The sequence below is a fragment of the Caretta caretta genome, chromosome 2 (assembly GCF_965140235.1).
Source record: "Caretta caretta isolate rCarCar2 chromosome 2, rCarCar1.hap1, whole genome shotgun sequence".
NCBI lineage: Eukaryota > Metazoa > Chordata > Testudines > Cheloniidae > Caretta > Caretta caretta.
In genome coordinates this window covers 228,381,136-228,407,511 of record NC_134207.1, presented here as the reverse complement: position 1 = coordinate 228,407,511, position 26,376 = coordinate 228,381,136, and the positions used below count along the sequence as shown (strand labels likewise).

The following is a 26,376-nucleotide window of genomic DNA, read 5'->3' as shown; positions in this document are numbered from 1 at the left end:
ATGATGCAAGGCAGTAGAAAAATCTGCCCAGAGTGTGACTGAAGGCTGCAGTTATCTTGACTTTCATGTATGTTTAAATTGACAAAATTATTAATCCTTAATCCCATTAATATTTCTGAGGATGGGCCACCTCAACAGGAACCTGAAAAAGCAAAGCCAAGAGAAAGTTTAACAGAAATAAAACATTAGCTGGGAGTCAGGGAGATGCAAACTGCTGCAGAATAACTACTGCAGAGCTAACTACTGGAAGACAACATGCTGGGAAAGTCCCTGTGATCTTTCTGCATTAAATGCACATACCTGCACATTTGGTATTATTTATTCTAGTTTCATATAAAGAAACTAGAGTAGTTGCTACCTCCTTCAGCCCTCCCAGCTGATTGCCTCTCCCAGTCATCACCTCCTGAAGGGGACACTACTTCAACCTTCCCACAAACTGATCACATACCCCCACAACTGTGCCCCCTCCCTCAGGGAAACTCCTTGCTCCAGCCCCAGTGATCAGTCAGGTCCCTCTCCTGCAAACAAAGGGAAACATGCCTCTTCTTCCAAATGATTTAAGTTGTGCTGCCCTGGCACACAGTTTACATGTTATTAAGACACCACATTAGTCAGAATCCTTCCGCTGTTTTACCATTGCAATACTAGACACTTCAGATAAATCTTCCAGTCGTAGGCTTTCACCCTGCTCTCTGCCTTCTGCTCAGGCATTTCACAGATTTGCCACCCTCCGGTTTCCCTTAACCCAATCATACCTAAATTAGCAAGATGATTTGAAAAGCCCGTACACAGCAGCCTGGGGATTGCCTTTATTTTCAGTGTGCAGCAACAAGCCCAGAGATGCACTGACAAGCACTTGGAGCAAGATTAGCCTACCCAGGAAGAGACGGAGATGGTGTTCAGCTGACACAGCACCTGGTTTTAAGTCCTGTCTAGGTAGTTCAGGGGAGGAGCCAGAATGCTCACAAATGGCACCACAAATGGGAATGCAACAAGGGGTGGAAAAGCAGACCATCCTCAAATAGCAAACACATGTGCAGCGCCCCACATAACACGAAGCATGTGACAGGGATATCCTGGGGTCAGAATCATGTTCAGTCTCAATCCAAGGTATTTTAAAAGCACACATGACACACACACAGCTAATAATATAGAAGAATGTCACATGAATTAAGTCAAATAATACCTTTAGTTAACAGAGGGATTATAACATATATCATCTAAGTGCTGAAACAGTGCAATAAAGAGAACGAGCAGTAATGCCCTAAATTTATATGTAATAATCTCATATTCTCCAGTATGTGATGTGGCTAATGGCCAAAAGCCAATAATTACCTCAGAAATACAAGTTGCTGTTAGAACTTCATTTCTGTTCCTGATTTTAGAATATTTTTTCTTTTCAATATAACTATGTAAGAAATAAATGAAGCCAACAAAGAAGAAGAATTTAAGTGTACGGACATTTAAAACTAATGGTCAAAATGGTCAAGCCGCTGTGGATTTTGATGGTTAACTTAAGACACCCAAGTTTAACTATTTTAACCGATATCTGTTTTGTTCGTTTTAAAATGTGTAAGAGTTTTTCCATTATTCTCCCTACATTTCTCTCCACCACTTCTAGGAAGTTCAACACTCTGTGGAGTTTAGGAACTTGCACATTATGGGAAACCCCAGCCAACAAGCACAGCTGATATCCACAAGAGAGCCCCAGCCTTTTCCCCCCTGCCACCTGCTATTCCTGTATCAGACCAGCAGAAGCAAATCAAGAAGGTGATTATATTAAAGCCTCTTACCCCATTTCTACCAACTATTTCAGGTTCCATGGAGACAGGAGCAGGAATGGATAAACTTTGGCAATGGCTGCTAATACTGAGCGCTGCAAATGTTGGTTTCAAACAGCTCATACACAGAAGGTTGGGAGTGAACAGTTTCCATGCAGTTTTATTTAGAGTGCTTTTATTTTTGATAAAAACGTAGGGAATCCATTAAACCACACCTAGCTTTTACAGGTGTCTGATCCCAGGGAGAGTGAATTGACTAACTAGTCCCAACTGGCACAGTTTTGCCTGCATATTGGAACTTTAGGCAATCAGGTGCCTGCTTTCACAATGTGCATTTTATATTTAGATAATTTGAAAATACTCATACCTGAATGTTGGGTTCTACCCAGGGACCTGACACACCAATTTATAAAATTTGGTCCATAATGTAAGTGTTCTTAAACCTATGACCAATATAAATGTTTCCATAATGTAAAAAAATGAAAATAGTTATGTTCAAACAAACACTGAAACAGCACCAAGAACCTGAAAGTGAAACTTTCTATAAACACAAATGAAACTGGCTTAATTGAGTTTCATATTCCAAGCTGAGAGAAATGCAAAATGCAAACAAAGATCAAACTGTGAAATATGCTGGATTTTTAACAGTCATTCTTTTAATTCTCTCATGTAAGGTGTAATATGTACCACAGGCATGTCCGCTGTTTACATATAACATATGATCTGTAAATTGACAGTGTCTCTTTAACTTTATATGGTGTAACTGCCAAGTTTTGTGCAACTCCATACTCACAGATGAGAGTCACACATGCAGCAATCTGTGGTGACCAATAGGCGCTGCAAAGGTTATCAGTCTGATGGTCTGTTTATGTACTGTGACGGAATTAACCTTGTATTCACACCCTACACACTACTGTAATAATCTTTGTGCAAAATATGCCTTGTAAGGTATCACTTAAAAGCTAATAACTCACTGGTCAATATTATCATAGTGAAATATATGTAGCAACACTGTATGTGAGGTTATAAAATTCCCCTATATGATGTTATTAGTACATGTTCCAAACCTCACTGCCCTTCCCAGGCAGAAGTCCTTAAACATGTCTGTCCTGAACAAAGGAATGCGTGTTTGCCTTAATGTATATTTAAGCAGTAAAACAGAGTCATCAGACAGAAAAGGGGAAAGGAGAAAACAAAAGGAAATCTGCATGTGAGCATACATAGGTGAAAAAATTCAGCAGGAGTCACCCTTCCACACCAGACATGCTGTCTCCTTATTCTCACCTGGAAATGCTTTTGAAAAGGGGCACTGAAACTATAAAAGGAGGGACAAACACCCCAAGTTACCTCTTTCTCCCTGCCCATCTTCCTCTTAGTACCTAGGAAGACAAAAGAAACAGCACTGGACTTTAGGGAAGGAGGCCTGATCTGAAAGCTTGGTCAATAATGTGTTAGAAGGAAGCAGTAAGGACTTTATTTTGAATCAAGTATAGTTTGTTAAGTTAGGCAGTAGAAAGAGTTTTATCTCTATTTTCCTTGTAGCCATTTTGGAATTTTGTGCCTCATTACTTGAACTCACTTAAAACCTAATTTATTTTATTCTTTAATCAAAATCAATCTGGGGTTGTGAATGGTTTGGGTAACTTCATTTAAGGTGATAAGCTGTTGTATATGGTTCCCCTAGAGGAACGGACTGTCTAGCAGAGGGCTGGACAGTGCAGAACATACATTTTTGTGGAAAAAACTGGGAGAGGGAGTGTGTTGGGGTCACCCTGTAAATGGTAACCAAGGCTGCTAGAAGCCAGAGTGTTTCTGGCGTGTGCTGACAGGCTGCTGGGTTCAGAACTGCTGGGCCAAGTTGTGGCTTTACATAGGCACATCTTGGTGTGACCTGCATGCTGGTGGTTGTTTATGAACAGTCCAGGTTGGGAGCTACAGGAGCAAGGCATTGCAAGACACCCCAGATTGCAGGGCAGTGGTGACTCAGCCCCTCACTGGTCTGGAATGCACCCTGGACTATCACAGATGCCAAAAACCCATTCTTTACAACTCAAACAATAAAGATTCTGGCTTTGGAAAGTTCTGGCAAGTTTTCATCAGTTTTGGGCAGATACTGGAATCTTTTCAATGTCTGGTTCAGTGGCTTTAGGTCTATGCAGATGCATAATTTGCCTAATGGCTTTTTTATCACTCCCATGATGCATATAGGTTCTATGATACCCCTGCTCTGCAGACTTTCAGGCTCCTAATGTACTGGATTACCTAGTGCCACTGGAAAGTTCCTTTGTGGTAAGCCCACAGGTTCCATTGTGGATGGAAGCTGAGACCTACTCAAATGTTTGTAATAATGTCAGCTTCTACTGCCCACCCTTGTACCCATCTGACAGGCTTGCCTGGTTGATGCATTTATGAGACTTGAGTGGCATAGTCAGATTCTGCACAATCTTAGGCCTTGCCTACACTAGAAAGTGTTTTCTGGTATAGCTATACGCTACTCTTCTAGTGGAGATGCCGCCTCTATTGGCAAAACTTTTCTTTGCCAGTATAGCTTATACCAGCTCCCCAAATGAGATAAGCTATACTGGTAAAAGGACTTTTTTGCCAGTATAACTGTGTCTACACTAGAGCTTTCACAAACATAGCTCCATCAGTTAGAGAAGTGACTTTTTTCACACTCCTAACTGAAATAGTAATACCAGCAAAACTTTTAAAGTTTAGACCAGGTCTAAGCTTCCTCTCCTCTCTGCTCTCTTCTCCTCTCCTCTCATTTCCTTTTTTAAAAAAAAAAAAAAAAAAGTGAGCTGCTATTCCTCCTAGCTGTGAACATAAGCTTTCAAATGTGAATTAAGTGATGTTATCTTCCCAAGTGTAAAAGATCATGCCCACCCTGTGACTCTGCTGAGGCCTGCCTCAGTTTCCTCTTCAATGGGGCAGCAATGGGTTCATTTAATACCTGACTCCACCAACCATTTCTCCTCCAAATGGAACAATCTGCTAGACCCCAAAAACTGGCTAATCATTCGGTCAAAAACGGGTAACAGTATGTAACCTTGTAACCAACAGTATGTAACCTAGTGATTCCACTGATTATGTCATTGTACAAGTTTGTTCAGGGATCAGCACAGGGGGGCCCTGATCTTGACTGGGGCCTCCGGACTCTATAGCTGTTTATTTTTTAAAGTACACATGGGGTTGCATCCTTTTCCCAGATGCGGTCCCATGACCTGGGTCTAATGTCTGAATAAGTAAAAACATCATGACTATGTGTAAACAAGAGTTTTAAATAAATTTATATAACCTAGATAATCCAGGGTCATAGCAGGGGCGTTTGTTGCAGCCCCTGCCAGATTCTCTGAATCCACGAATCCTGCTGTCTCATCAGCATAACTGACTGTCTCTACCTGAAGATCAACACAGTCATCAGTGTCATTCAAAAAGCTCCTCATCAACAATAATATCAGCAAATGTCGAAGGGCTCTCAGGTGCCAAACAGGACTTTATAGCCAAAATGTGCGCTGACTATAACTGTCAGGTATTATACCTCCAGGAGACACACACTGGGACTAACAACTGGCCTCAGTTCTCAGAATGAATTTGGCCATCAAGAGACCACATAAGCGATATGGCACTGCCATTTTTGGCAAACCTGATCTTCTCACCAACACAACATCTATGACCAATAATGATGACACTGAAGTCCTAACTGTGGAGATCGCTGGCATTTCCCCTATGGCTACTGCTGTGCAAACAATTCATGTTCACTAGCCCACTGTCACATTCCAAAGTGCAATCCGGAGTAGTGAAGGGTTGTGTCACCACCTGCCACGCAACCTTGGGTGCCTCTCAATGCTTTGCTTTGTAGCTCCAAACCTGGGCTAGTCAAAAACAGCCTACCAGATGCAGTCAGACCCTGAGTGTCTGTATATAGCTACAGCCCTGCCTCAGCAGCTCTGTCCCCAGCAGCCTGTCAACACACCAATCACACTCTGGCTTTTAGCACCCTTGGTTACTACCTGCAGGGTGACTCCAACAAACTCCCAGTTTCCAATTTCCCCAAAAATATGTGTTCTGCACTGCCCAGTCCTCTTCTGGGCAGTTCAGATATTAGAGGTCCGTTGCTTCTGTAAGGAATCAATATTGAACAGTTTGTTAGTTTAACCAGAGTTACCAAACAGTTCAGTTTAAACACAGCATGTGTTTTTAGATTAAAAAAATAAACAAGTTGATTAACAAAAGCAGAGAGGATCTGAAGTGAATTCAGGTATAAGAGATAAAGTTAGAAATGGTTCCAAGCAAATAAAAGTGAAAACATGCATCTAAAAAGTCTAAAACTTAAGCAAGTTTTGGTTCAAGACTTTGTGTAGGATGGCCTTTCTCACCACAGTCTTCCAGCAAGATGGTGACTCACCCTTTCTTTGGTGAGGGTTTCTCCCAGAAGCCCAAAAGTGCTGGTGCCTTTGTTTTCTTAGGTGAAAGAGGGAGAACTTGGGGTTCTCTGCCCCTTTCTTTTATAGTCCAGTGAAACTTTGAAGTGGATTCTTCTGTGGGGTTACCTTTCAAAGTAAAGTTTATTAATACACTCAAAGAAGTGATATGGAGTCTGGTAGTGAAGGAGGCTCCAGGCTCTTTCTTCCTCCCCAGTCTTTTTTGAAATGCAAATTTGCTCTGTCTTCTGCCATCTTCTCCCCCACCTTTCCTGCTTGCCCTGTTTACTACTTATATGTAAGTTGAACTGTGACACCGGCAGACCAGGTGCCAGTTCATGCCAAGGCCCCTAGGCCTCACTGAACACTGACATATGCATAGCTAGAAACCAGTCTGGCTCACCTGTGTGTTAGTATTATTAAAATTGATGTTACATTTGTAAGAATGTGTTTAGTGTTTAGACTTTATGAAATGCTTGGAGGATGCTGCATATATTGATTAGAGTTGCTAACTTTCTAATCGCGCAAAACCGAACACCCTTGCCCCGCTCCTTCTCTGAGGCCCCACCCCCATTCATTCCATCCCCCATCCCTCCATCACTCGCTCTCTCCCACCCTCACTCACTTTCACTGGGCTGGGGAAGGGGGTTGCAGTGTGGGAGGGGGTGAGGGCTCCGGCTGGGGGTGTGGGTTCTGGGGTGGGGCCAGAAATGAGGGATTCAGAGTGCGGGAGAGGGTTCAGGGCTGGGACAGGGGGTTGAAATGCAGGAGAGGGTGTGGGCTCCGGCTGGGGATGTGGATTCTGGGATGGGGCTAGGGTTGAGGGGTTTGGGGTGCCAGAGGGGGCTCAAGGCTGAGGCAGTGTGTTGGCGGTACAGCAGGAAGTTGGGGTGTGGGAGGGGTGTGGGCTCCAGGAGGGGGCTCAGGGCTGGGGCAGGGGGTTGGTGTGAGGGAGGGGATGAGGGTTGCAGGCTCTGGGAGGGAGTTAGGGTGTGGGAGGGAGTTCCGACCTGGGGCAGGGAGTTGCGGTGAGGGAGGGAGTTCAGCATGCGGGCTCCAGCCAGGCAGCATTTATCTCAGGCAGTTCCTGGTCAGCAGCGCAGCAGGGTTAAGGCAGACTCCCTGCCTGCCCTGGCTCCATGCAGCTCCTGGAAGCAACTGGCATGGCTGGCTCCTAGGCGGAGGGGCCAGGGGGCTCTGCGCACTGCCCATGACCGCAGGCGACACCCCCACAGCTCCCATTGGCTGGGAACCATGGCCAATGGGAGCTGCAGAGCCAGTGCTCAGGGTGGGGGCAGCGCACAGAGACCCCCGTGGCTGCCTCTGCACCTGGGACTGGCCATGCCAGCCACTTCCAGATGCCAAGCGGAGCCAGGGCAGGCAGGGAGCCTGCCTTAGCCCCAGTGCACCACCAACCAGACTTTTAACAGCCCAATCAGCAGTGCTGATTGGAGCCACCAGGGTCAGTTTTTGACAGGGCGTTCTGGTCGAAAACCGGACACCTGGCAACGCTCGTATTGATCTTATTTATACCATCTGTACCCCATGTTATAAAGCTATATTAAGTGTTTGCATTGTAATCATCTGACTTGTGTAAGTTATGAAACAGGAAAGAATAAGCCATTGGTCCTTTGGCACTGGGACTAACCTGAATATGGTTGTGCTGTTTGGTGCAAGGGAACATCTATCACAAAGGCAAGCTTGCCTGGGTGGCAAGATAGATCGGAGTACCCAAGGGGACTGACTGTGACATATTAAGGCTGTTGTAGAGCCTGAGGAGTTCATACTTGACCCATGGTTGGTGAAATCTAAGTACAGAACTCACAACCAGTTTGGGGTTTGTGCTCTGCTTCTTAACAGTCTGCGCTGGGGTTGGTACTTATGCTCTAAACAGCTTAACATGAGGCAAACACACATTCCTTTGCTTCAGATAGACCTGTTTAACAACTTTTGCCTAGGCAGGGCTGTGTGGTTTTCAACATGTACTAATAACATCATACAGGGGAATTTAATAACTTTACACATAATATTGCTACATACATTTCACCATGGTATTATTTACCAATGAGATATTAGCTTTCAAATGATATCTCACTAGGCACAATTGGTACAAAGATTATTACAAGAGTGTATAGGGTGTGAATATAGGAGTGCTTTTGGTCACACCCATATAACCTTGTAAATGACAAATGTCAGTGATCATCATTAAGGCTGCAATTTAGTCATGGAAGTCATGGGATCCGTGACTTCCAAAGACCTCCATGGCTTCAGCAAGCGCTGGCTGGAGGCTACACCATGGGCGGCAGGGAGACCCCTGCAGCTCTCTGCCTCTGCAGGTGGCAGTGGGGACCCCTGGAACTCTCTGCCGTAGGCGTGTCAACAGTACCTGCTGCTGTAGATCTTCATTAGCCGTGAGTACCAGGCTGGGATCATCTTGATGGCGATGGTACCGAGGATACCAAGCATGCTGGAGATCATTTGCGGCTAGCTCTGGGCTCACCATGGGGACTTCCTGCTCTCTTTGTTGATGACTTCTGAGGGGGGTCAGTGGCTGTTTTTTTCCACCCACAGCCTTTAGATGTTGAGGGCTGTGGGGAAGACTCACGTGTGCCAGGTGACTCTTGGCAGGGGTCCGGAGAGCCGCCTCCATGACGATGATCTTCTGTCTCAACTCCCTGTCCTTGCGAGACCTGGGCCTGAGTTGTTTGCAGAGACCACACTTTTGAGAAATGTGGCCTTCCCCAAGGAAGTGTATGCACCAGGAGTGCTTGTCTGCAACAGGGATTGCCTCTTTGCAGGAGAGGTACTTCTTGAAGCCCAGTGAACTGGACATACCCCTTTGGGGGGAAGGGTCTCCAATGAGAAAGAGTTGGAAAAACCTATGATTGTGGTGGAAGGACATGAAAAGAAGACCTGACAATTTAATCTTTCATTTTATTTGTTATTGCTATGTTTATATTAACATTCTTATTATCCCAGATTTACACAACCTTCCCTGCTAAAAAAAGCAGTGTTTTACATCAATCCGCAAAATCATACATGCCCTTAAACTTTAGTAAATATAGCATTATTAACCCCAGATGTTCAGAGATCATGAGTCAGGTCCCCAAAATCATGTAACTGGTTTAAAAAAATAATGTTTGGCTCTTTTTATTTGGCTTTTAGCTTTTGAATCTTTATGCTATGAGGATGTCACATTTCCAAGCTTTACTCTGCAACCATAAGACTAGAAACTTGCTTTTTTTTAGGGCTGTCGATTAATCTCAGTTAACACATGCGATTAACTCAAAAATATTAATATTAATTGTGATTTAAAAAATTAATTGTGATTAATCACAGTTTTAATCACTCTTAAAAGATAGAATACCAATTGAAATGTATTAACTATTTTTGGATGTTTTTCTATATTTTCAAATATATTGATTTCTATTACAACACCGAATACAAAGTGTACAGTGCTCACTTTATATTATTATTTTCATTACAAATATTTGCACTATAAAATGATAAACAAAAGAAACAGTATTTTTCAATTCACCTCATACAAGTATCATAATGCAATCTCTTTATCGTGAATGTGCAACTTACCAGTGTAGATTTTTGTTACATAACTGCACTTAAAAAACAAAACAATGTAAAACTTTAGAGCCTACAAGTCCACTCAGTCCTACTGTTTGTTCAGCCAATAGCTAAGACAAACAAGGTTGTTTACATTTACGGGAGATAATGCTGATGGCTTCTTATTCACAATGTCACCTGAAAGTGAGAACAGGCGTTCTCACGGCACTTTTGTAGCTAACACTGCAATGCCAGATATGCTAAACATTCGTATGCCCCTTCATGCTTTAGCTACCATTCCAGAGGACATGCTTCCATGCTGATGACGCTTGTTAAAAAAATAATGCATTAATTAAATTTTGACTGAGATCCTTGAGGGAGAATAGTATGTCTCCTGCTCTGTTTTACCCACATTCTGCCATGTATTTCATATTATAGCAGTCTCAGATGATGACCCAACACACGTTGTTCGTTTTAAGAACACTTTCACTGCAGATTTGACACACCCCTCCCACACCCCAACTTCCTGCTGAACAAGAAGTAGGACTGACTGGACTTGTAGGCTCTAAAGTTTTACACTGTATTATTTTTGAATGCAGGTTTTTTTTATATATAATTCTACATTTGTAAGTTCAACTTTCATGATAAAGAGATTGCATTACAGTACTTCTATGAGGAGAATTGAAAAATACGATTTCTTTTGTTTTTTACAGCACAAATATTTGTAATAAAAATAAATATAAAGTGAGCACTGTACTCTTTGTATTCTGTGTTGTAATTGAAATCCATATATTTGAAAACATAGAAATAATCCAAAACATTTAAATAAATGGTATTTTATTATTGTTTAGCAGTGTGATTAATTGCGCAATTAATTGCTTGACAGCCCTACTTTTATTTAAAATGAAAGCTGAGCTTCTCACATAATCACCTGATTCCTGGAGCTAGGACTTTAAGAAAAACAACAAATATAGTGAGACTTGTGATAAAAATCACATGAATTGGCAACACTGAGTTACTATAGGTATACAGACAGAGAAGTATATTAAATTAACAATAATGTAAACACACTTGTAAACACCAGGGGCTAATTTCTCTTGTGTGTTGGAGCTGTACTTGGTGTACCTGAAGGACAGGAATAAAAATGGTTTTATACCTAATCCTGTTGGCTGTCTGGGGTCTGATTCAGTGGCAGGCTGCTGTAAATTATGACAGTTGTAATAGCCTCTTGGAGACCACAGAGTTGGCTGGAGAATAACTGGAGCACAGCATGTTCTGGCCATCCCCCTCCCATTGTCAGTACTCACCAATGTTCCTCCAATTCCAGGGGAGGGAAGGCAGGAGTGTGGGGTGGAGAGCCAGCTACACCAACTCTGTATCAGTTAAAGTTTTCCCATCAAAAGACTCCTCAGCTTCTTGTTTAGGGCAACTTTAAGTACCTTTTGCATCATCAGGGTGGCACAAAAGGGATTTAAGATGGACTAGGATATGTCCTCATTCTTAAAAAAATGGAATTTAGATTTGTAATTGCTGTAAATGGTTTGTAAACAACAGCTAGCAGGCCATTTAAACAGACTTTCCACAAGTAAGTGTGCAGTCCATGGTTCATAGCGATCAAAATGCATTGCAACTATCACAATTAAGAGTTGGTGAAACTGTTCCAGGATGCCCATTAAGTGGATTCTTCCATTAATTTAGACTAAATAATCCACAAGGATTATTTAACAACCAGTCAATGTAATTCACTGTAGAGCTAACAGTTTTTGATGAGGCAGTAGTTATGTTTCATTGATGTTATGTACCGTGACCTATTTTGGCAAGTAATACAAACACATACAGATCTCTGAAGTGCAGCAACAGGGAAGTCCATGATTTTCAATTTACTAAATCAGACTTGCTACCAAATAATGTCTATTTCAAGTTTGCATCCTTGTTGCTTGTCAAATGTTTTCCTGTCATACTATTGATTGTTAAATACACTAGATAAGATTAGAAATCACTGATATGTGTTGCAAAATAGTATTTGCTTTGTACTCAGCACAGAGGTACAGAAGTATGGACTGGATCTTGCTGTTCACTGTTTACTATTCAAAGAAAATCTGTGGCCATTTGAAACGTCATGGTTGCAACTATGCTACATACCATGGCCACTTAACTTCACAGTGATAGTGGAGATAAAACTCAAATCCTCCCGCTCCAAAAATAATTGGCTTCTGCCTCTTGAGCTAGTATAATCAGTTCTGATTCCACCAAATGAAGGGCAGTCGTCCCCAGCTCAAGACTGTAAACTTTTTGGGGCAGAGATAGTTCTTTACAATGTGTCTATTTAGCACACAGCTCAATGGACCGTGGATCCTGACGAGGGCCTCTTGGCACTACTATGATATGAATAATAAAAATAATAGCAGGTTGGTCATCACAATACTAAGTAGTGGTCATTGTAATTGTATGCATGCTGCACTGATTTATAGCATACAGGATTTCCAATGTTACTGTCCAATCTAGATAGATAAAGCTTTGCAAATTTTAGAGAGTAAAACAAATGTTTGCATAAACAATAACAAACATTATCATGTACATTAATAAGTCCATATACATATAACTTATGTATATTATGGGATGTAATACTGTAGTGCCACACATGTTCTGAAAATGCCAGATATAGTATAGGACAAGGCAGAAGGGAGGATTCTGCAGATATGACTTATTGAATTTATATAAATTTTCCTGGAAAAAAACCCTACAATTATTAAATAACCCTTAATTTAGGTTCACTTTTCCAGTGATTTTATTTCAGGAAAGAGTCCCACCAAAATCCCACAATATAGGTACTTATGGTTCTAAAGGATACACTTTGATCTCAGATGTAGCAACCTGCATGGAACTTGGAGGGAGGAGCACAGGTTGCAGAAGGAAGAGTTTGGGGGAGGCACCAGGAAATCGATCTGTATACACATGGCTTGAATGCTAGCTGTAGTTCCTGTACCTCTGTAAATAGTTCTCTTAATAAAGAGCCAGTTTAGTTTTACAAGCACAGTCTTCTAAGTTATCACACAACATGTGGTGCAAGAAACATGGTGGTTGCGGTCAGTCTTGTGAGACCAACCATATGGAAAAGAATGTGATTAAAAGGAATACAAAACACCATCTAGAAAGAAAGCGAGGCAGGGGGCATAAAGGGACTTGGACCACTGGGAAATTTGGATTTACAGACAAAATACCTTGCACAAGCACAGAAGCAGTGGAAGCAAAAATTGATTCTGTATATAGAGCTGACTATGGGGGATAAAGATAAAATAATGAAGTTAAAGCTTGTTTACTATTTCATTGGGGCAAAAAGATGAGAAGTGAGTGAGACACTATTGCTAGGAACAATGCCCAAAACACTGGAACAGCTAATCAAGGTGCTTGAGGAGTTCTGTGACCCTAGACAGTATGAGACTGTAGCGGGATACTAGGTTTATGTTTTAATCTGAAACCAAGAAACAGAATAGGGAACAGATACTAATATTATACATCTGGCATCTAAATGTAACTTTGGAGACATAAATCACTCACTAATTAGAGACAGGATAGTTTATGGTTTACAGACCATGTGATTCTGGCTAACAAGGGAGATAATTGAAAGAAACAGATCTAATCTAGAGAAATGCCTCCAAATAGTAAGGGCAGCTGAACTGTCCAGGGAAAGAATCAAAACAATGACTGACGTTAGCACAGAACAAGTACACAGTTTCAAGCTAAAGGAACCCAGGAGGCAGGACAGACACAGACTGATTGAGAATGCAGGCACCATGGCTCGGTGTATATACCTTTCTGCCTACCAAGAGTCAGAAAGAAAAATGCCCCCCTATAGGAAACTGTGTAAGAGCTATAGGAAATAAAACACTTTATGTCTTAATGCCACTGGTACCCCAATAAGAAAAAATAAGTAGTGCAGACAGCGATTGAGGATGTAGAGATTTCCAATGAACGGGAGGATGTCTGCAGTACGACTTTAGCAGAAGACGACTTCCAGCCATTCAACGGCCATATTCATAACTGTGTTGTTGGATCAGTGATTAGTTCAATTCCATCTGGCTTGCAGAGCTTGCTTCAATGTAATCTCAGCTACACTGATACAGATCAAGATAGGACTACACAAATGTGACCAAGTACTGGTGATGTACAATAAAACCATTCTGAGGACTACTGGGCAAATGCAGGCTGTGTGGCTAAGAAACCCAGGAAACAAGTGATGTTATGTCTGGGAATTTATAATAGTTGACATACAGGAGTACCATCCACTGCTATGCACTGTGGTAGGGCAAGATCACAATATTCTCAACTTAAGAAAGCAGGGAGAACAGTCACCATGGTCCCTGGCCAGCATTCTAGCAGAGGATAAGGCCATATTTTAAGAAATGGATGCCTAGGGGCCAAGTTGAAGTTAGAAATAGACCCCCTGCATGGGCAGCCATGAGACTGCAGATACACAGAGTTCCATTAGCCCTGTTGGAGCCACTGAAGAAGGAACTGGCAAGCTGCACACTAAAAGCATCGTTCCAACAGCTGAAACTAGAACACAGTGGATCAGTAGCATCGAAGTAGTAAGAAAACTGGTAAACATTTCTGCATTGATCTACTTAACCAAGCATGGGAAAGGAGTTGCTACCCATTACCAATGACTGAAGACTTACTATCAATTCATCCAGGGTAAAAGTGTTCAGTGTTTGTGACATCAAGAATGAGTTTTGGCATATTGAGTTAGATGAGCCGTCCAGCCATTTGACAACCTTTGGCGCACTTTTTGGCAGATATTGCTGGGTATGAATGCCTATGGGCATCATCCCAGCCTCAGAGGTGTTCCAGTTTAAACTATACTGGGCACTAGAGGAAAAGGAAATTATAAGGAAGAGGCAATTCACAACATGATACCAAGCTGAAGCAACTCCTAAACAAGTGCCAGGACTGGAATATTAGGCTGAATGCTGACAAACTGAAGATAAGGAGAACTGAGGTCACCTGCATCAGACATCTGTTTACCTCTGAGGGACTCTGGTCAGATCCCAAGAAATTGAAAGCCATTAAAAAAGATGCCCAGATCAAAGGATTTGAAAGGAGTCCAGTGATTTATAGGGATGACCAACTATCCTTCCAGATTCTGCATGTACCTACTAGAAGACTGTGAACTCTTGAGACAGTTATTACTCAATGATTCAGCATGGGAATGGTCACAGACCCAAGAAATGGCATTTGAAAGAGTAACAAAAATCATAAAATCATAAAAACCTAAAGTACTACAACCCTGTGACACGGAATTACAGTGTGATGCCTCAGAAGGAGGCCTAAGAGCAGCAACAATGCAAAGCTGGCAGCCCACATTTGCGAGTAGAACCTTGACAGGCATAGAAAGGGGCACAACAGGTTTGTAAAACGATTCATACTCCAGAGTTGACCAGAAAGGGGCACAACAGGTAGTAAAACGATTCATACTCCAGAGTTGACCAGACTGCTAGGAGCAAGTGCTACAGGAGGTTAACCCCTACCACCACATGAGGGATGAGCTGTGTGTGCAATATGGAATTTTGTTTAAAGTGGACTGAGCAGTAATCCCCACAGACTTAAGAGATGACATCACGAGACAGATCCATGCTTCACACCTAGATATAGAGGCACTTCAGAGATGAGCCAGGGAGTATATCTACTGGTCAGGCATGAATGGCCAATTGACAGCATACATGGAACAGTGTGAGATATGCAAAGATTATAGTGATCAACAACAGAAGACTCAAGAGATTTTACAGCACCATGAAGTCAGCACCCAACCTTGAGAGAAGGTCAGAACAGACCTGTTCACTGTCAATAACAGGAACTACATGGTCACAGTAGATTACTACTCCAAATTCTGGGAGGTGGACTATCTGACGGACACTGTGATCAGGAAACTGAAGGGTCATTTTGCAAGGTCTAGCATACCTGGCACATTATGCTCAGACAATAGGCCACAGTATATTGCAGCAATATTCAAATGATCCAGCACCAACTGGGAATTAGAATACAAGACTTCTTCCCCTAAAGAAGACAGCAGGTAACAGGGATTAGGATGTGGAATGAGGGAAATAGAGCAGGAAAGGAATCATGGAGGCAAGGGACACTGTGAGGAGAATGAAGTTTCATGTTGTGCCCTTCATATCAGAGAATAGAGCCTCTTATATTAGAGGCCTGTGACCCACACCGCAGCACTTGAAAGGTGGAGGTAGGGGCCAATGTGCTTTAAATGGTGAAGGGAAGTCCTACTTGCTTATAATTGATAATCAGGCCGTTTATGAATGTGCTTGAAGGATGTTACTCAAAATCAGAAAGGATTTATATTGTAAGTCTTCAGCCTTATTGGTCTCTCTCAGACAATCCAAGCTTACTGAGATTTTCTTCAGTTTTTCAAAGATGTTATTCAAGTGGGGTGGAGGGGAAGAGCATGAGACTACACCACCCAAGAAGTAGGTGCTGCAAGTAGGAGCAACAATGTGGACAGTTAGAGTGGGGCAACCAGACAAAGAAATAAAGAAGGAAGCAACATTGCCTCACAGCTATCCTTATTAATTACCGAAGCTATGCCTAACTGCCCCAATATTACCTTTTCCTTTAGAGTTTCACAAAGTGAGCAAGGACTGAATTTAGGAAAGCGTTAAAATCAGGGGGTTGACAAGGTTTGGAATAAGACAGTGAGTAGGTGGACAAGGGTTGTCTGGAATTATCAGTGGTAAAAATAAGATAGAGCAGACCAAATAGGAAACACTAAAGGCTAAAGTACTGTATATTGGGACAGTCAGGCATGGTTCACCAAACTATAATAGGATTAAGTAGTGCAGTGTTGCTTCCTAATCCAGTCCTCTGTCTGTATATTATTTACTCAGATTGCAAGGCCCTCATGCAGGGACCTGTCTTAGTAGCATGCTTTGGGGCATTGTATGAACAAATAAAGAAATGAATGAATAAATAAATACCAAAGAACACTAATAAGCTTAAAATCTTCCTCCCAAATTTTTAATATAAAAATCAGATGGTATGTTGGCTTCCAGACTACATTCGCCAAATATGTCCAGTGCTTCCTTTTATTTCTAGTGGAGCCAAGATGCTGCTTGGTAACTTCTCAGATTTCTTTGTTTGTAATAAAGTTTTTGCATCCAACGCCTAGAATTTTTCATAGGCATTTATTTTCAAAGGCATTTAGTTTTCTAATCTAACATTTGAATAGATTTCCATTAAGATTATGTTTAGCACTATGATTGAGTTAAAAATTCTCAGTTTATTTGGTACTGTTTATCTGTGATTTCCATATGTTGAGGAGCTTAGCAAATGCAGTGGATGCCTTACCTACCCTTGATGTTACTTCTTTCTTGAGGTCTCCACTGGCTAGTATGATGCTGCCCACGTAAGTGAACTGTTCCACTTTCTTGACTTTTTGCCTTCTTGAATCATAGAAATACAGAGATGAAAGGGATCTCAAGAGTCATCTATGCCAGCCCCTCTGTCTAGGTATACCTAGACCATCTTGGGTAGATGTTTCTTTAATCTAGTCTTAACAATGATGGGGATTCCACAACCTCCCTTGGAAGTTTACCCTTATAGTTAGAACATTTTCCTAATATCTAAACTAAATCTCCCTTGCCAGGGGTGGTGAATTATATGGGCCCATAGTGCCCAGGTTCCAGCAATATTCAGGGCCTGGTGGCCCGGCTCCACCAATGTTCGGAGACAGGTCTCTCTCCCAGCCCTGGCCACACCTGCTGCCCTCGCTCGCCTCCCCTGAGCGTCCTTCCCTGTGCCCTGGGCAGTGGGTGGCTGCCCCCTGAAGCTCCATGCTGCGCTCCGCTCTGAGGGCTCCCAGCATCAATTGCTATTGGAGGGTCCCAACGCCCCCCATCCACTAATGCCAGGGCAGGCTGACCCAGGCTGACCCTAACCCTGTCCCTTCCCTTTTCCGGCAGGACCCTCCACCAGCACAGGGCCTCCCACTGCCCGCAGTCATCACTCCTGCCCCATGCTGGGCAAGGGGCAGCCCAATCCCTCACCCCCAGTGAGGCTAGTGAGGGGCAGCAGCAGGGGAGGAGGCACACTTGTGATGGAAGCTCCCCTCCTCCCGCACCCACCAGAGGGGAGGCGAGGGAGCTTCCTGGACCTGAGAGGGGCCCTAGGAGCACGTGCAGCAACAGTGGTTCGAGGTGAGTGTGCTGCTGGGGTTGGGGAGAGGGGGCCCCTCCCTCGGAGCTTGTTGCTGCTGGCGGGGGGAGGGCTGAGGGGAGTCCTCCTCTCTGGCCCCAGCTGGGGGTGTTAGGATATAGATATTCAGGCCTGTCTGTAAAGGCCTATACTCTAAGAATTTAGGTGTATTCTTATCACTTGGCTAGTGATAGAGGTATAAAAGAAAGAATCAAAACCACTGTCTGCCGGTGTAAGGGCCTTCTCTTACTGTGACAGTTTGTGGCCCTGTGCTTAGGCTCAGGCCTTTGGCTAAGCAGCAGAGGCAGCCATAAGCTGGGAAGCGAACAGTCACATCCTCACATTCCAAACTAGTCACATTGAAATAAGGTGCTATTGGGCTGTTAGGCACTATCAGGACAGGATTGTATTCCTATCACCTCCAGAGAAAGGGAAGTGCCTAGAAAATGTAAAAGGAAACTTAGTTTGATAGCATCCTGTCTGGCAAGAACTCACTTATCAATAGCTGGGATGTGAAATCCTCACTTCTGTATTGTTTTGTCATTATAGTTCCCACTTTGCTGTTGTTTGTCTGTATAATCTCTGTCTGGTTCTGTGATTGTTCCTGTCTGCTGTATAAGTAATTTTGCTGGGTGTAAACTAATTGAGGTGGTGGGATATAATTGGTTACATAATCATGTTACAATATGTTAGGATTGGTTAGTTAAATTTCAGGAAAATGATTGGCTAAGGTATAGCTAAGCAGAACTCAAGTTTTACTATATAATCTGTAGTCAATGAGGAAGTGACTGGGGGTGGGTGGGGGTGGGCATGTGGGTGTGTGAGATGGGAACAGGGAATGGGGGTAAGAAAATTGGAATCATGTTTTGCTAAAGGGGGAGATGGGAACAGGGAATGGGGGTAAGAAAATTGGAATCATGTTTTGCTAAAGGGGGAAATGGGAACAGGGAATGGGAGTAAGGAAGTTGGAATCATGTTTTGCTAAAGGGGGAAATGGGAACAGGGAATGGGAGTAAGGAAGTTGGAATCATGTTTGGCTAAGGGCAGGAATGGGAACAGGGACACAGGTGTAAGGCTCTGTGGTGTCAGAGCTGGGAAGGAGGATACTAAGGAAGGAAACTGGAATCATGCTTGCTGGAAGTTCACCCCAATAAACATCGAATTGTTTGCACCTTTGGACTTCGGGTATTGTTGCTCTCTGTTCATGCGAGAAGGACCAGGGAAGTAAGTGGGTGAAGGAATAAGCCCCCTAACAGGGGGCAGCCTGCCTGCACCCCAAACTCATCATCCCCGGCCCTGCCCCACCCCAGAGCCCTCAGCCCCCCCCCGCACCCGAACCCTGAGCCCCCTCCTGCCCCGTGAACCCCTCATAGGGTGACCAAATGTCCGGATTTTATAGGGACAATCCCAATTTTTGGGTCTTTTCTTATATAGGCTCCTATTAACCCCTACCCCCTGTCATGATTTTTCACATTTGCTGTCTGGTCACCCTAACCCCTCATCCTTGGCCCCACCCCGCAGCTGTCACCCCCGCACTCCAACCCTCTGCTCGAGCCCCTCCCACACCCTGAACCACTCATCCCCACCCCATCCCAGAGCCCTGACATTTTTACATTATTTCACAATATATATATTGGCTTACAAGGCAGATGTGGCTGGGGTGGGGGGGGGGGGACTTGGACCATTTTCTGGGCACCACCAAAAATTATACAAGCCTGCTGCCCCTGTCCCTTGCTGCAGATTAAGCTGATTTCTTCTTGTCCTACCTTCAGCAGACATGAAGAACAATTGATCACCATCCTCTTTATAACAGCCCTTAACATATCTGAAGACTGCTATTAAGTCTCCTCTCAGTCTTCTTTTCTCAAGACTAAATTTCACAGTTTCAGGGCAATGGCACCTGTATTCTCCCTCTGTAGTCCATGAAGGGCACCAACTTTTCAGCTTCTGGCTCTTGCTCATCAGCTCTCTTTTGGCAGAGACCGGTGTCTCCACTTCCTCCTGACCAGGGTATTTCCAGGCTGCACAGTTTCCTGCCTACACTGTGATACCCCCAGACTGCCTAAACAGGTTAGCGTACTCCCAGACTGCCTAAACAGGTTAGCGTCTGCGCTTTGCTTTCTCTCTGAAGGCTATGAACAGTGTAACTGCCCATAGTTACAAGTTAATACATGGCTCTTTCTAAGCAAGCACATTTATTCTTTAAGTGAAAGCATTATAGAGAAAACATATTAAAAACAAGAGACCTACACCCATGCTAAAAAAGCTTCCTAGAAGTCACCCCCAACTACAACCTTGAGTGTCTGATGGGTGTCAGTCCTTCAAAACAAGGTTTTCCCAGTGGTTAACTGTCTCAGATTCAGAACCGGGACAGAGGCTAGGCAGATCAACCTATTTCTTTATGCATCTTGGGATCGCCAGTTTCCGGAAACAGATAATCAGCAGACAATCACCCTCTCCTCAGGGTGTAGCTTCAAAAGGCTGGGGTTTTGCATAACTGGAGGTGGGCAATTTACATTAACCGCTCCCTGAGTATTCCCCAGCAAATGCACTTAACATTTATTGTCCCAAAAGTCCATTCGTGTGGAGCACTTTTTCAATATAGCCCTTTGAACCCCAGAATGATACTAGCCTTTTGGCCACTGCATCACATTGGTGGCTCATCTTCAATTTGTGATACACTATAACCCACAGATTCTTTTCTGTAGTACTGCTGCCTGATCAGTTATTCCCTATTTTATATTTGTGCACTTGATTTTTCCTTCCTAAGTGTAGTCCTTTGAACCTGTCTTTATCGTATTTCATTTTGTTGCTTTCAGACCAGTTCTCCAATTTGTCAAGTTCATTTTGAATTGTAACCCTGTCTGCCAAAGAGCTTGGTGTGAGCCACAGATTTTACAAGTATACTCCCCACTCCATTTAACAAGTAATTAATGAAGCGAACAAGCAACTGAACATGAGCTCCCAGTGCAATGCTTTGGCATCAGGGGCTAATGTGACCCTTGGCTGTATAAATGGGAGAAATGAGTAGGGAGGTGATTTTACCTCTTTTAAAAAGCTCAATCAGTTTAGCTTATTGAAAACAAGATTGAGATGTGACTTGTTTGTGGTGTATGAATACCTTCACATGAACAAAATACAGGTACTAGAGGGCTCTTTAATCTAGCAGAGAAAGGAAGAGCAAGAAGCAATGGCTGGACGCTGAAGCCAGACAAATTCAAATTAGATACATTTTTTAACAGTTTTCAGAGTAACAGCCGTGTTAGTCTGTATTCGCAAAAAGAAAAGGAGTACTTGTGGTACCTTGATGCATCCGATGAAGTGAGCTGTAGCTCATGAAAGTTTATGCTCAAATAAATTGGTTAGTCTCTAAGGTGCCACAAGTATTCCTTTTTATTAACAGTGAGGCTGATTAACCTTCAGAAGAGACTAGTAAGGGAAGTAAAGGATTCTCCCTCTTTTAATATCTTAAAATCAAGAGTGGATGCCATTCTAGAAGATACATTTTAGTCAAACACAACTTGTTACTGGACTCAGTAAAGGAGTAACTGGATGAAATTGGATGATGTTATAGAGGAGGTCAGACTAGATGATTTAATAGTCCCTTCTGGCCAGAAAACTCTGAAACCTATTACTGGCCCTTCTGCGCATACACATTTATCAAAGTTCTCCCCTCAATGTGGATATTTGGTGCAGTAATTGGTCATGGATTACAGACCATATACCTTGCTTATGGAAAGGTAGAGAGCACCAAATTATACAGAAATTCTATGCAGAAATTCATGAAGAAACTTCCATTCTGTGAAAAACAGGGTCTTATACAAATCCTTAGGAATGTTTAAAAATGGGTGTCACTAGTGATCAGCACAAACAACAGCAACAATTGCTCAATTAATTTAAAAAATGTTGTTATAATAAATATCACCTTCTTTACTTATTTTATAATTTCAGAATCAAAGTGAAAAAGGGTAATGGATTACATCAATGGAGTACATGTCATTTCATTAATGGTGAACCATTCATCTTACTCATTACACATGCAGTTACATCCGATCACAGAAAGACTCAAAAATTTGACTGTTGGCTATTTCCATCAGAGATTTCTGTGCATGATAGCACATAAATTGAAAGAAAACAAGATGCATTTTGGTGTATGCATCTCAAAGTAGTGACCTGAATCTTCTCAAATGTCATCTGCTGACTATTCAGACAAAACTGAAATGTCCCGATCCTGGAAAAAAACTTTCATCTGCCCTCTCCCTAGCACTTTTCCATGTAACTTGAATATAGCATTAATACTGTTTCAAATATTGATCAGTTCAATGGAAGTCATCAAAAATATTTGCATACAGTAGAATTTATTAAAGCAAAGTCATTATTATTATTTATTAAAGCATGTCATTATTGGTACAAAGATGTCTGGATAACAGGCAACACTAGGAACCAGTTTGTAATTTTCCACTGAGGGTTGGTATTTTTGTGATGGAATTTTGGAATTAAAAGGTAATGGAGATGGAGATATTCTAGCCACAGATACAGTTCTTCAAATTCCATTAAAGTGTATCAAGCCACATTGCTGCTGTATGAGTCTCACAGCAAGACAAAAGACACTAGCTGGTTCAACTAATTGCACTGTTTAGAAATAGGGTAGTTTTCCTTTAAGTAGTTTGTGAGCACTCTAGTGGTTTTCCGTTTTCTGTATTTTAGAAGCCATCAAAAACTATTCAGAGCAGCAGTATGCATTAAGTTAGGCCTTATATGTTTGCATATAATTAATAAAAATGATTATTTGGGAGCCAACAAGGCTGAAAGTGTCATCTTATTCTTTTTGTTGTGTAACAAGCAAAGCACACACTTCTAATCAAACCAAATGTTTTAAAATCTGTAACACAATTAACAAATTTTCATTAATTTCACCATTTTTCCTGTTCTTAATTAATCTAACAAACCAAAGTTCCTAGCGATTTCTTCATTTGTAACTATAATGTAATTTCTGTGAAAACATTGCACCTGGACTTGCAATTTGATTGAATATTGCTTTCTGTCGATTTTTACATGAATATTGCATATTGCATGTTCACTAACAAAGAAAACAGAACATAAAAACCGAGGTAAAATATTTGTGAGACCAAAATAAAAGTTAACTTCTGGGGTGAGCATATTATCATTTCTTCATAATGAACTAAAGGTTGCAGAGACGTATCATTTGGGGAGACTCAATATCAGGGGTGAAAGTAACTTAAAGGACTTACTGGTAAGCAGGGTGGCCGGGCTCCTGAGCAAGGGTTGGGGGGTGGTACAGTACGGTGGCAGAGCTTTAACGTCGGCTGTGTACCGGCCTGCACCGGTGGCCACTTTCTTACCGGTATGCCATACTGGCTTACTTTCACCTCTGCTCAATATATATTTTTCACATACAGCCAGTCAAAACCCAACTCCTTATTGAAGCCCTGCATACAATATGGAAGTGGGGTGGGGCTGGAACATATTGCTTAAGAACACAGCTTCAGGTCAGTGAGTCCCAGCACCTTCAGAACAGTCCAACGGTTGCAGGGACTTATCATTTGGGGAAATCCCAGGCTTATTTTGTTGCAGAGTCAGGCGAAACCCAGCTCTTTATTTCATTATTTAAATAGCAAGCTCTTCTTCAGGTCAGACGTGGCTACAACTACACTGCATACAAATAATTAATTAAATTTGTGTCAGGTGCATTAATTTGATGAAATTTTTAAAACTTTAATCTTACATTGAGGTATTTTTAAATAAGTTTGACCTTTGAATAAGGAGCTGGGCATAAGGAACCTACTGCTGCCTCCTTCTGGAGGCCGAGATCCTCATACCATGAGTGGAGTGAGCAAGCCAGAGCGTGTGAGCAGGGGGGTCCACATGGGGTAAGCGAGGCCAGGGTGTGTGCGCAGGGGGTCCCCGTGGTGTGAGCAAGTCCGGGGCATGTGTGCGGGCAGGGTCCCCGTGGACATAGGCACTAACTCCGTAGGTGCTCCAGGGCTGGAGTACCCATGGGGAAAAATTACTGGGTGCTCTGCACCCACTGGCAGCCAGGCTCCCTGTCCCACCCTGCCCCACCCCTATCTCCTCCTCCACCTCCTCCCCTGAGCACAGTGCGTCCCCGCTCCTCTGCCTACCTTCCAGTGCTTGCCACTGCCAAACAGCTGTAGCAAGCTCCAGGAAGGAGGGGGGAAGAGTGGGAATGCAGCAAGTTTAGGGGAGGAAGTGGGGCTGGGGCAGGGATTTGGGGAAGGAGTCAGAATAGGGGCAGGGAGGGGACGGAGTTGGGGCGGGACTTTGGGGAAGGGGTTGGAATGGGGGTGGGAGGGGGCGGTGCAGGAGTGGAGTTGGGACGGGGTTGGGGTCAGAGAGGGGTCGAGCACCTACCAGCGCCAGTAGAAGTCAGTGCCCGTGGGGTGAATGGGGCTGGGGCTTGTGTGCAGGTGGGGCCCCAGTAGGGTGAGCGAGGCCTGGGCATGTGTGTAGGGGGGGCTCCCCATGGGGTGAGTGAGGCTGGGGCGTATGTGTGGCGGGGGGGGGCCCGTGGGGTGAGTAGGGCTGGGGAGTTTGTGCAGAGTGTGTGTGTGTCCCTGTTGTTACCTGTCAGCTATGTGTTCTTGGGGAACCAGGGCGCAGTGTGAGTATTCGTCTGATTCTGCGGCTGGAAGAACCCAGCCCTGGGAAACCTAGGGCCTGCAGGATAGCTCCATTGGGAGGGAACTTGCAGAAGGGAGAAGTAGAGCTCCATATGAGAACACAAGTGACACAAGCAGTACATTGACAGAATTACAGCGCCCACCCCCGAAGAGTAACCCTAATAAATGAGCATACCCCAGAGTAATGGGCAAATCTGGTAACAAATTGGTGGAGAATGTGGACAGCGCGTGACCCTCATCATGTGGTACTTGTTGAGTAGTTGCTGCAGAATGGGAAAACTAAGGCACAGTCCTGAGAAAACTGTCTCTTCCTTTTTCACACTAAACTCCTTTAGCAAGGTCTTTCTCTCATAAAATATTTGGTAATGTCCTGTAACTTCTAAGTTAAGAATCATGCTTAGAATAACTGTAGGACCGTGCAATAAGGAGTTTAGAGTTATGCCTTAAAAGTAAAGATTTTAGAGCAATACTGTGTGTGAAAAAGGCTTTTGGCTCATTAGTGAGATAAGGGAATTAGAGATGGCTGGAAAAATACCTTGGCTGCTCGCTTGAGACGGGAGAAAACCAACAGGTTAGAGACCTGGGTAATGAAGAAGGGGAAATGCCCCTGGGAAAGTGGGTGCTTTAAGGGGAAAATCCCCTGATTGAAGCGAGTCTGAGATTTGAACAATATTCCACAACCTTTAAGCCATGGGGTAGCGCAAAGGATGCATGGGCATTATTTTATGCATGTTTGGACATGTCTGAAATGGTAAAAGGAAGGCAGGAATTGGAGCTGTACTTAGAAATATGCAAAAGGAGAGAGACAAGGCCAGCAGGGATGCAGAATAATATAGGAAAGAATCAACATACACAAAAAATTCATTAGAAAAAGCAAGAGCAGCAACTCGCTTCCTTGTAGATGAGAATAAGGCAGCAGCAAACTATCAGAAATTGCGTGCCCAATTTAGCATCCATAAGGGGGTGGTAGCGGCTGTAAGGTTGAGAGAAGATTGCGATTTGGCAGTCCCTGGGAAAATAGAGATACCCCCTGATGCTGACTCCAAACCCGTTCAATCCCAGTTGGCCACACATGCATAATGTCACCCGTTTCCACAATGGAGGTTAAACCCATAGTTGCAGGAGCCGATCTTCCCATGATGAAGCTGGTCATGGACATAGTAAGATGGTCTCCTAGTCAGGCCAAGGTTATTGCCGAGAGATTGGGGCCACCGAACCGTGTCACTGCCGTGGCATGGCTGGCTCGCATTTGGCAAATATACCCCTCTGCTGACTGCATGGACTTAACCCAATTGGCTCAGTTATATGCCTCTCCTTGTGATGCAGATGCTCTGGACATAAGCATAGGTTCTTGGGAGTGGACTGCCACTGGACTCTGGAAATGGATGATAAGTGCTCTCAAAATATTACTGCCTGCTTCTTCCCTCAAGAAACTGTATATAATGGAAAAGCAGAAACCAGGAGAGACCCCCGAAGCTTACCTAATTCGAAAAAAGATGCTGGCAGCTCTCTCTGATTCATTGCCCCAACAGAAGAGAATGGGATTATGACTTCCCATTATCAGGGGCCTGAATTAATACAGAGCACTTATGTAGGACTAAATTCTCAGACAAAAATGACCATGGGGGCTGTGGATATAGAACACCTAACCTGGAATGAACTAGTGGCAAAAATCAAACAGGCAGGGGATTTGCTGAAAGAGACTGGTGTCTTAAAAAGACATATCAGCAAAAAGATTACCTCAGAGCC

At 43.2% G+C, this 26,376-nt stretch overlaps 1 protein-coding gene across 7 annotated transcripts in view; it reads right to left on the bottom strand.

The window, feature by feature from the left end:
• The window catches only part of OLAH (oleoyl-ACP hydrolase), a 113,701-nt gene that overhangs the window by 15,019 nt on the left and 72,306 nt on the right, over positions 1 to 26,376 (bottom strand). Inside the window, exon 1 of one of the 7 annotated variants that reach the window (XM_075125877.1) lies at positions 8,592 to 9,043. The exons of the other annotated variants lie outside the window; for them this stretch is intronic. Coding sequence (XP_074981978.1) covers positions 8,592 to 8,683 — 92 coding nt within the window. The 5' untranslated portion in view covers positions 8,684 to 9,043. Of the gene's footprint in view, positions 1 to 8,591; positions 9,044 to 26,376 lie in introns of those variants that run through there. 7 annotated transcript variants of the gene reach the window in all.